Here is a 12,221-nt window from a genome sequence, read left to right on the forward strand (position 1 = left end):
CTCCACTCAGAGTGTGCCATTGCCCGGCCAGTGGAGGAGGCGGTGGACCCAGCCTTCTCAGGACGTTCCACTGTGTGTGCTCTTGAGCCACCAGTGATCTTGTTGAAATACACACAGCACATGCGTAGCAGAGGGACTAGAAGGGCATGTGCTGGTGCTGTCTGCGGGGGGGATGGTAGAGGATTCTATCTTTAGAGGTTATCATTTTTGTAATTTTCTACAGGTGAGCATGACTGCTCTTAGGGTGAAGTTAGTAGTTTAAAGAGTCGTTTGCAGAACTTGCCCCCTTCCGGTTGTATATAAATTGGCCATTTCGACTAAATGGGTGAAGTGTCCCTTGTAGGCCCTTTCTAGCAGATTCTGAAGAGTAAGGGTACCGTGTATGTGTATTAATGAGCAAGCAGCTTGTGCACTCTGACACTGCTGCTCAGAGCAGACCTCTAAGCATAGTGAAGGAACCCAAGGAAATCATGGATTCCTGAGCAGCTGCCCTCTATCACGATGTGTGTGGACAGCATTAGGAGAGTCGGCACTGCTTTCCAGTGCCTCCAGGGCTCCTGTGTCCCAGCCCGGAACACCAGGGTCTCTTCCACTTTGTGTCATCATTTGCAGCAATATAATGACCTTTTTTTTTTTTTTTTTTAACATGAGTGATACTTAGGTTGCCCCATAATCTTATAAAGGAACTTCATATGGAATGAAATATATTTAAAATATGTCCTCTGTTATTTGTAACAAAGAGCTTAGCCAGCAGTAGTCTCAGCCCATGTGTAAGGAATTCAGAACTTGGCCCTGAAATAGGATGTCACACTGGAATAAAATGAGTTTCTTTTATGATTATAAGAGGAAAAAGGTTCACAGTACCCCTTCAGTTGTGGTGTGAATATTCCATGTTCACCTGTAAGGAAACGAAATAGCATAGAGAAGGTTTCATAGAGATTTACCAAACTTACATTGGTAGGCTGCCCTTTGTGATTTGCTTACTGATAGTGTGAAGTAGCCACTCCTATGGGGACGTGGTGAGCAGAGTGCGGAAGCTCCCTACCTCTGATGGCCTTCTGCCTTCTCGCCAGTCCCAGAATCCGACAGCAGTTCAAACCGTGATGCTGGCGGCCTGTGGGCGCAGCCCCAAATCCAAGAGCACCTGTCCTGGTGGCAGGGAGATTGTCAAACCTAAGGAGCAACGGAACAGCACTCGTGTAGAAACTGCATTCTTCCGAAGGCACTACGAGGGGACAATAAAACATTCCTGTGAAGAGCGAAATCAGAAGAGAAATTTATTTTGGTGTCAAAAAATGTCAAAAATTGTTTCATAATACATATTTCCCATGAACTTTTTGAATTTTTTTTGTTTTTGTTTTATTTTTGTTTGTTTTTGTTTGACAGGCAGAGTGGACAGTGAGAGAGAGACAGAGAGAAAGGTCTTCCTTTTGCCGTTGGTTCACCCTCCAATGGCCGCCGTGTCCGGCGCATTGCAGCCGGTGCACCACACTGATCCGAAGGCAGGAGCCAGGTGTTTCTCCTGGTCTCCCATGGGGTGCAGGGCCCAAGCACTTGGGCCATCCTCCACTGCACTCCCTGGCCACAGCAGAGAGCTGGCCTGGAAGAGGGGCAATCGGGACAGAATCTGGCGCCCCAACCAGGACTAGAACCCGGTGTGCCGGTGCCGCAAGGCGGAGGATTAGCCTAGTGAGCCGCGGCACTGGCCTTGTTTGTTTGTTTTGACAGGCAGAGTTAGTGAGAGAGAGAGAGAGAAAGGTCTTCCTTCCGCTGGTTCACCCCCAAATGGCCGCTATGGCCAGCGTGCTGCTCCGATCCGAAGCTAGGAGCCAGGTGCTTCCTCCTGGTCTCCCATGCGGGTGCAGGGCCCAAGCACTTGGGCCATCCTCTGCTGCACTCCCGGACCACAGCAGAGAGCTGGCCTGGAAGAGAAGCAACCGGGACAGAATGCGGCGCCCTGACCAGGACTAGAACCTGGGATGCCGGCGCCACAGGCGTAGGATTAGCTTAGTGAGCTATGGTGCTGGCTACCCCTCATTTTTACACATTATAGAAAGTCATCACATTACAGAATAAGAAGGGAGGAATAGGGATAGGGTATGACTAGTTTCTCGTGGTAGCGATTAAAAATTTCAACTTCTTCCCATCTAAAAATTGTTGTTCCCTCTTGTTTCTTCAAATATATTATTTTGTTCTCACAATAGACTTAGTGATGCTTTCTGTCGTGATTATCAGCAGGAATTCTTTCTACGAAAGTTTGAAACCAGGGCTACTACTTTTGATTTAAATAGGAACAAAAAGTGCTGCCTTCTCTCTTTAGGTCTGTCTAAGTCAGATTGTGTGTTTGGAGCCCCCTTTTCACCTAGCCCTTCGAGGTTACCTGGTACCTTTGTTCAGGTAAAGGAGAGGGGAGCTTCTCTGTCCCCTCTTTACTGCGGAAGCCCTTCCTGAGTGTGGGTAGCTCTGTGCCGGCCCTCCTTCCTTCCCACTCACCCCACTGCTGCCTCTCTCTGAGCCACTCACACCAGCGGGGTGCTAAGGCTTGCTGGGCACGAGGTGGCAGGGCCTTGTCAGAGTGTTTCTGCACGTGTGTTTCGCTTGTTAGTTAACTTGTGCCCTTCTGCCACCAGATGCCTAATTTCAGCTCTTTTTGGATATGGCTTCAGTTTTAAGGCTGTTTCAGATGCTGTTCCTTTCAATTTTGTAAACCAGTCTATTTCATTTTTTAGGCAGTGCTTTTACATGAAGACAAAAAGAAACAAAAAACAGCAATAGTTTTGAGTCCCCAGTCAGGTATGTGGGCTTTTAGAAACAAGTTTGTCTTATTTTATTGACTGCATACTTTACCACATGGCTTTTGAAACAACTCCTTGGAATGAGTGATTTTTAACGCAGATTGGACATCAGAATCCGTAGGGGGAGCTCTTAGAAACAGTTGCCTTGACCCCACCTTCGTGTTCCAGATCTGATCTTCAGGGATTAAATGTGAGCCTGTGTGTTTTCTAAATGTTCCAAGTGCTCTTCCACCACTCCTTAGTGGGGACCATAGTCTTCAAGTACCTGTTCTCCCACACTTGGTGTTTCTGCTTTGAAATTGCCACCATCTTGCAGCAGCGTATTCTCCTGGGAGCTGTTTGCCAGGCACCATGGTAAGGAGAGAAAGTGACTGCTAGTCTGAACTCCACCCTTTCCCTCTCATTCGGCCTCATTTGCCCCTCAACAGACATTATGAATCCACACCTGCACATTCAACACTGAAGAGGAGCGGTGTGGAATCAAAGATCCTTCTCTTGTTTACTCTGCATCCTTGTCAGAAGACAGGGATGAGAGAGAATGGCAGTGAGATCGCAGGCGGCCGTGCTCGCTTCGGCAGCACATATACTAAAATTGGAACGAGATCGCAGGTGGCAGCAAGCTAAGAAGACATGTTTTTTTTCAATCTAACATTTATTTATTTGGTGTTTTTGCAACTAGAAATTACGATCACTATACACCTTAAGAAGAAATTTTAAAGCAGGAAAAGACAAAGATGCACAAAGTGTGGCCCCTCGGAATAGTAACAGGCAGAGCATCAGATAGGTGGACAGGGCAGGTCCGTGTGGGGCTGAATACAGTCTTGGCCCCCAGCATTGGGGAGGCAGCATGGCAGGGGTGTAGTTGGCTGGGGGCGAGTGCTAGGAGGTACGGGTAGAGGGTGAATTGATTATAAGGCACCTTCAGCAACGATTGGGCCTGCAGGTTCTCTGAGTGACATGGGAAGCCATGTCACTTTGGTTTTGAGCCAAAGAATGCTACTGAGATCTGTGTTACGAGGTTCCTGTGGCTGCTGGGCGGAGGCAGGGGTGGAACCTAGAGATGCACGAGGGGCTGCTTAGACCTGGGTGGAAACGGTGGGGATGAGAGGATGGGCAGGTTCTGGATGCTCTGAAGGGGGCACCAGCAGGCTCGTGGATGGATTAGATGGGAATGGATGAGAGAAAACAGAGGTGACGCTGAGGTGTGTGGCCCGGGGCGGCTAGGTGGCACAGCAGGTTAAGCCACCACTTGAGACACCCATATCAGAGTGCCTAGGTTTGAGTCCCGCCTCTGCTTCCCAGTTAAGCGCACTCTGGAAGGTAGCAAATGATGGCTCAAGTTTTTGGGTCACTGCCACCCACAGAGAAGATGCAGATTGGGTTCCTGGCTCCTGGCTTTGGCCGGGCCCAGCCTTGGCTATTGTAGGCATTTGGGGAGTGAATCAGTGGGTGGATGATATTCTGCACCCCGCCCCCCCATCTTTCAAATAAATAAACTTTCCTATAAAGAAAAACAACTGTTTCTGTCCTGAGCATTGGAAAAATGGAGGTTAAATTTCCTGTGCTGGGAAACAGAAATCTTGGGGGAGAAATAGAGTTCATTTTAGACACATAAGTTCAAGATAGTGTTAAGAGAACTGGGTGGAAATGTCAGGTGACATTTGAGTATGTGATGGTACTTTGATAAGTTTGTGGGAAAATGGAATAAAACACTATATTGATGTAAAAGATGTTTAAATCCATGCATACAAGAGGGCTTCAAAATTTCATGGGAAATAACATGTTATGGGGAAAAAAACTGCATGGATTTAAAAATTTTTGCACCGAAATAAAGTCTGCCAATTCCGTCTCTACAGACTCTTTGAAGTACCCCTATAGAACTTGGTGTTTGGAGAGAGGTCCATGCTGGAGACAGAAATGTACCTCTCCTCAGGGTGCAGACAGCATGTGAAGCCCTGTGCCTGAGTGAGGCCACCTAGCAAGTGAATGCATGAGCCAGAGAGAAAAGCGTGCAGAGTGGGGGAAGTAAGCAAAGGAGACAGAGAACGTGGTCCATGAAGGAAGGGAAGGAGTAGGAATTAATTAGGTCCTCGAGTCCTGAAGGCGAACATGCTTGACCATCTGTGAATTGCAGCTCAGAGGTGTGTAGAGGTGTAGACTGAGAATTAAACACTGGATCTGGCAACGTGGATGGGATTGATGACTTGGAGAAGTGCCATTTCTTTGGACTGGAGGGGAGGAACCTGATTGCAGTAAGGTCAGGAAGTAGTAACTGTGGGCTGCTTAACCTTGGAATGGGTGCAGAGGCCAGACCCCTCTTCCCCAGGCCCCGTGCCTGAGGAACAAAGCTGAAATGGTGGAGCAACCACGAGGCTGTGTTTGTTTCTTTCTAGTGGTTCAAGTGTACTTTTGGGACCTTAAAGGCTAGGAAGAAACTTGAGGTGGAATATTAAAAACAAAGTGACTTTTACCATACTGTGAGCTTCTTCAGCAATTTTTAGTATGAAGGAATGAGACTATAAATCATGATCTAGGGGCTGGTGCTGTGGCTCACTTGGTTAATCCTCCGCCTGCAGTGCCTGTATCCCACATGGACGCCGGGTTCTAGTCCCGGCTGTCCCTCTTCCAGTCCAGCTCTCTGCTGTGGCCCAGGAAGGCAGTGGAGGATGGCCCAAGTGCTTGGGCCCCTGCATCTGTATGGGAGAGCTGGGAGGAAGCACCTGGCTCCTGGCTTCAGATCGGCGCAGCGCCAGCCACAGCAGCCATTTGAGGGGTGAACCAATGGAAGGAAGATCTTTCTCTTTCTCTCTGTCTAACTCAATTTGTCAAATTAAAAAATAAAATAAAATAAAATAAAATAAACCATGATCTAAGCCCTGGCATGCAGGCAACCTTAGTAACTTTGTGTAATCACTCTTTCTCTTTGTTCAACAAAAGTAGAGTTAAAGAAGGGAAGTTTTTAAAAATGATTATTTGGTTTATGATAGCTATTGAGCTTTCAAATTTTAGAACTTTGTTGGTATGATCTTATGTTTATATTTTTGTATAATGTAAAAATACACATATACTTCAGTCCCCCTTTTTTGAGGTTCCAGTTGCCTGTGGTCAACCAGGATCTGAAAATACGGTAAATATCCTTTGAAATAGGGAGATAACTTACTTAGGCATTTGAGTGTCTGTCCAATACTCTCTGTTATCTCAAGTATATAAACTCTGAATAGAATTAGGCATTTATTTTTGGATATGCAAAATTTCTAGTTTTTCTTTTTTAAATGATTGGGGGAAACACTTGAAGTGGCATCAGATGTCTTTATAAATAAGGCTTTTTTTTTTTTTTAATTTATTTATTTATTTGAGCGGCAGAGAAAGAGATGTCTTCCATCCACTGGTTCACTCTCCAGATGGCTGCAACAGCTGGAACTGCACCGATCCGAAGCCAGGAGCCAGGAACTTCTGGGTCTCCCATGTGGGTGCAGGGGCCCAAGGACTTGGACCATCTTCTACTGCTTTCTCAGGTCATAGCAGGGAGCTGGATTGGAAGTGGAGCAGTCGGAACTTGAACCAGTGCCCATACTGGATGCCGGCACTGCAGGCGGAGGCTTTACCCACTGTACAGCAGTGCTGGTCCCTGTAAGCAAAATTTAAAAGAAATGGGAGAGAGGGGCCGGTGCTGTGGCATAGCAGATAAAGCCGCTGCCTGCAGTGCCAGCATCCCACATAGGCAACAATTCAAGTCCCGGCTGCTCTACTTCTGATCCAGCTCTCTGCTATGGCCTAGGATGGCAGTGGAGGATGGCCCAAGTCCTTGGGCTCCTGCTCCTGGCTTCGGTTCGACGCAGCTCTGGCTGTTGAGGCGATCTAGGGAGTGAACCAGCGGATGAGGACCTTGCTTTTTCTTCTCTGCACCTCTGCCTCTCTGTAACTTTGCCTTTCAAATAAGTAAATCTTAAAAAAAAAAAAAAAGAAAAGGAATGAGAGTTGAATGCATGAGATCCAAAAAAAGAAATCTCAAAAGAATTGCCACCCTTAGACCCAAAAGTACAGTGATATCCACGAAAGATAGGCTGGCAGGAGGCTGTGAGAAATTAAGAGTGCAGCTGTTCCCTGGAGAGGTTTGATTTGTCTCAGTGGGACACATGGACTGAAAAATGAGATTTCTGTTGGGAACCACGCCCACGAACCTCCCACCTCCAATCTGAGAATGGAGCCTACTATGAGGCGTGTTGACTGATCTCAGGAGCAGCGGGAGCAGTGGGCAAGACTGCTGGGCCAGCCTCGCAGCAGGCTGACTGGGAGCGACCGCAGCAGATGGCAGTGTGGGAAACGGGCCCCACCACAGTTAGTGGCATTTCTTTCCCATGAGGGTTACATATGGTAAACAAGGCAAAAGGAGGTTATGCTGATAAGCTTCAGCTCTGAGCAGCTATTTCCAAAACACTTTCCTCAGGACAAATACGGACCTGTGCTCGGTCAGGGCGTTCATTTTCCAGGGACAAGGCAGCATGGTGGTAAGGAATTTGCTATGCGGTCAGATTACCTGGCTGCATGCTTTCTAGCTCTGTGATGTTGAAAGTCCTCCCTGGTTTCCGTTAGCTTCAGTTTCCTTATCTGTCAAAAGGGGATGATAACACCTGACTGATAGGGATGAGCGCTCCCCATGGAAGCACTTGGAACAGCACCAGCATAGAGGGGAGAAACGCGGTTGTGGCCTCTTCCATCTGCAGCCACCAGCTTTGTGCCTGCTACCAGGGATTTTACTACTGTTTGATAAAAATGTTAACAAGTGTGGGGAAACACAGGCAGTAGACACGTTCTTAGAAATGGGATTTCACATTGACAGTAAGTTAGGATTTCTGTAATTCTTTTATTGTTATCTACATAGTTTCTATTTATGAATCTTTTGAGCAACTAAAAAAAAATCTTTAAATATACTACAGAAACAAACGTACTACACTAAGAATGCTACTCCCTGTCGGGAACAGAGGAAGTGGGCAGAGGTGTAGCACAGCTGTTCAGATGCCACTTGGGACATCTTCATCCCGTGTCAGGTGGGATGCCTGCATCCTGTATTGGAATGCCTGGGTTTGAGTTCTGGTTCCTCAACTTCTTATCCGGCTTCCAGCTCACGCACTCTTGGGAGGCAGCAGTGACGACTTGGCTCCCTGCCACCCACATGGGAGACCCAGTTTTAGTTCCTGCCCCTGGCTTTGGCCTGTCCCAGCCCTAGCTGTAGTGGGCATTTGGGGAGTGAATCAGTGGATGGAATCATTTCTTTGACTTTCTCTCTCTGTCTTTCAAATAAAATAAATTAAAAAGAAAACATTTATAGATTAAAATCTGTGCTTTCTAATAAACTCTTCAAGTAAGTACATGACAGCTATTACAACTGTCAGATTTATCCATGATAAACTGATTGAAACGTGTGTTGTTAGGAATGTGAAATAAGAATGTGTTTCATCTGTAAGTAGTAGTAATTCCCATAGTACTAAGTCTGGCTGTGACTCAGCAGAAGTTTGTCGGTTTGGCTAGCCCCTGTTCTCACACAGTCGCAGCATTGACCTACGGCAAGTGATTAGCTTCTCTGAGCAGCAGATGTCTCATCTGTGAAGTTAGGGATACCATCCTCTGTGTCGTGGGTTCCTGAGAAGCTTGAAGTACCCATCCATAGTAAGCATCAGCCACGGTCTCTCTCTTCCACGTGCAGTCGTCACCCAAACAGGAGTCATTGATAGCGAATTCTGTGAATTTCCCTACGCCTCACTGTTACTTCCCTGGCTCTCCTACACACAGCTAATGCTGTGCCTGGATATTCAGTAATGCTCCTGCTTAGAGGGGCACTTATTTTGAAGGGGAAGGGAAGGGCCAGGAACCTGAGTTCTAGAATCAGACACTGAAATCCAGCCAAGTGTGACCTCCCTATAGTTATTCAGCCTCTCTGTGTAAATTGGGACTAACAACTCAACAGAGCCGTTGTCAGCGTTACCGTTTAGACGAAGCGCCTTACACATCACACTGCCCAGCAGTTAGCCCTGCCCCTCGTTCCTGTGGTTTAAGTCTCCAGCCTTGCTGGGATTCATCTCTGCCAACATACAGGACTGACACACAGTAGCCATGTTGAACAAAAAGCGAGTGTGTGAAGATGAAGTAGTCATGAGCTGATTTTATTTTTAATTGTGCTTTATATATATAACAATTTATTCAGGATGAGAATCTCAGGAAACTTTTCCTCTGTTCCTTATTACTCCTCCTTTTCTTGCAAAGAAAATTAATTTACCTATCTTCTCATTCTGTTTGAATCCCAAAGGTTGAAATCTTAAAAATTGGAGATACTGCAAGAGATTTGCAGGTGTCTTCTCTCATGATGATGTGTACTAATACAACCATTATCCTTGACTAGAGTTTTAAACCTGTTGATAACAATTTAAAAAAAAAGAATTCCTAGTCTTTATAATAGTAAAGTTAAAATAATAGGAAGATTCCTTTAAGTAGTATGGGGAGATTATCATTATCATTGAATATGGATCATTTTTTTTTTAAATGTTTATGTATTTGAGAGGGGGAAGGAGAGAGAGATTTCTTTCCACAGGTTCACTTCCCAAGTGCCTGCAAGGGCCAGTGGGGCCTGGCTGAGGGTGAAGCTGGGAGCCACTAATGCATTCCAGTTCTCACCACATTGGTGACAGAGCCCGAAATACATGGGCCATCACCACTGCCACCCAGGATATGCAGTGACAAGAAGCAGGAAATGGAACCCAGGCACTCCAGAGAGAGACCCAGGATATTTTTACACTAGGGTCAACACCCATTCTTTGTGATACACTTCTTAATATTCCAACATAGGAATATGTCATTTATTTAATCATTTCTCATTAATGAACTGGCTGATTTCAAATATTTGCAGTATTGTGTGTCTTCAAAACTTTTGCTTTATATATTCCCCCAAAATATGGAAAGCTCATGTATCCCCTTCTAGATTTTTTTTAAGTTGACCCCTAAATCTTTCATCATAACTACAAATGTGCCATTTTTGGGTAAATGTTGACATTTTAAATTAAAACTTTTAAATCATCCTTAAATCTGTCATACATATTAATATTTCCTTTCCAGATACACTGTTACTCATTTACAGTCCTTCTTCAATAGACAGGAATTTTACATTACTTTTTCATTCCTCTTTGAATCACTTAAGTTTTACTTCCTCTATAGGATTTTCTCAAAAGATGATACATTTTTATTATATATGTTTTCAATATTTTATTGAATGAACTATCATTTTTATATGCAAAAAGCATCTATGAGAATGGAATTTTTAGCCTTTTCTTAAAAGGAGTATTTATTTGAAAGGTAGTTAGAGAGCGTGAGCATGTACCTCATCCTCTGGTTCAGTCCCCAAATGGTCACAGCAGCCTAGACTAGGCCAGGCCAAAGCCAGAAGCTAGGAACTCCATCCGGGTCTCCCACATGGGTCCTTGGGTCATCCCCACCACTTTCTCAGATGCATTAGCAGGGAGCTGGATTGGAAGTAGAGCAGCCAGGACTGAAACTAGCACTCTTACAGGATGCTGGTGTCAAAGGCAGCAGCTTAACCTGCTTCATCAAACTCTAGACCCTGACTTTTTTAATTAAGTCTCAGAGCCTATACAAAAATTCTGTGTTGAATTTCCACAATTATTGAAATATATAATTGATCAAAACAAATGTTACAAAGTTTCATTCAAGATTACTGTTAATGTTTACTTATGAAAATGACTCTTACTTAATGAGACAGTAGGGATTTTTTTTCTTCCAAGCATTCATATATATATATATATATATATATATATATGGATCAGTATGACTTACTGTGTTAGTGAAACAGCATTCCTTACTTCTGTTCCTAACCTGTTGTTTCAGTATTTGGTATGTGTTGACCCCAGTAGTCTTTATGATAGCAAATTGAAAATAATAGGAGATGCGTTGTTATAACAGTGCCACTGAATTATTTTATCCCAATAACATGACCAAAAATCACTTAGTTATATGTCATCAAGAATTATTTTTAAAAATCATCAGCTGGGGCTGGCACTGTGGCATGGTGGGTTCAAGTCCTGCCTGCTCCACTTCACTCTATCTTTCTGCTAATGTGCCTGGGAAAACAGCGGTAAAATGGCCTAAGCACTTGGGCCCCTGCCAGCCATGTGGGAAGTCAGGATGGAGTTCCTGGCTCCTGGCTTTGGCCTGAAGCAGACCAGCCATTTGGGGAATTGCTGCCATTCGGGGATTGACCTTGCAGGGGGAAGATCTCTCTCTCTCCTTCCCTTTCTGTTGCTCTGCCTTTCAAATAAATAAATATTTTTTAAATGAGAGAGAAAAATTAAAATAAATACTATATATATTCTAGTATTAACTACTGTTTAGGTTTTGGAGGAAAATCTTCCTATCTATATTTATTGAGTACTTTCTATGTACCAGGTACTGTTACAGTTGAGTTACTTTACATGTATTAATTCCACTGACTTTCACACTAAATCCAAACAGTCTTCATTTTCCAGATACAGAAATATATATGGTAGGCTTTTTCCATTTGTGGTGTTTTTTCTTTTTTTTTTTTTTTTTTTTTTTTTTGACAGGCAGAGTTAGAGACAGAGAGAAAGGTCTTCCTTTTTCCATTGGTTCATCCCCAAAATGGTTGCTACAGCTGGCGCACTGCGCCGATCCAAAGCCAGGAGCCAGGTGCTTCCTCCTGGTCTCCCATGGGGTGTAGGGCCCAGGGACCTGGGCCATCCTCCACTGCCCTCCCAGGCCACAGCAGAGAACTGGACTGGAAGAGGAGCAACCAGGACAATCCGGCGCCCCAGCCAGGACTAGAACCCAGGGTGCCGGCGCTGCAGGCGGAGGATTAGTCTAGTGAGCTGCGGTGCCAGCCATAATTTTTAATTTTTTAAAAAGATTTATTTATTTGAAAATCAGAGCCACAGAAAGAGAGAGAAAGGTCTTCCATCCACTGGTTCACTCCCTAGATGGCCACAACGGCCTGGACTGGGCCAGGCGGAAGCCTGGAGCCAGGAGCTCCCTTAGGATCTCCCATGTGGGTGGCAGGGGCCCAGGCAGTTGGGCCATCTTCTACTGCTTTTCCCAGGCCACAGCAGGGAGCTGGATCAGAAGTGAAACAGGCAGGACTCAAAACGGTGCCCATGTGGGATGCTGGCATTGCAGGCGTAGCTTGTACAACACCAGCCCTAATTTTTAGTCTTTTTTTTTTTTTTTTTTTTTTTTGACATGCAGAGTTAGACAGAGAGAGACGGATAGAGAGAAAGGTCTTCCTTCCGCTGGTTCACCCCCCAAAAGGCCGCTATGGCTGGCGCACTGTACCGATCTGAAGCCAGGAGCCAGGTGCTTCCTCCTGGTCTCCCATGCAGATGCAGGGCCCAAGGACCTGGGCCATCC

At 45.3% G+C, this 12,221-nt stretch overlaps 1 protein-coding gene across 1 annotated transcript in view; it reads left to right on the plus strand.

The window, feature by feature from the left end:
• Positions 1-12,221, plus strand: part of TUT7 (terminal uridylyl transferase 7) — a gene marked incomplete in the record, with an annotated part of 69,531 nt that overhangs the window by 54,507 nt on the left and 2,803 nt on the right. Inside the window, 2 exon segments of the mRNA XM_070049875.1 lie at positions 2,321-2,397; positions 2,730-2,793. Coding sequence (XP_069905976.1) covers positions 2,321-2,397; positions 2,730-2,793 — 141 coding nt within the window.

This window comes from Oryctolagus cuniculus, chromosome 1 (genome assembly GCF_964237555.1).
Source record: "Oryctolagus cuniculus chromosome 1, mOryCun1.1, whole genome shotgun sequence".
Classification (NCBI taxonomy): domain Eukaryota; kingdom Metazoa; phylum Chordata; class Mammalia; order Lagomorpha; family Leporidae; genus Oryctolagus; species Oryctolagus cuniculus.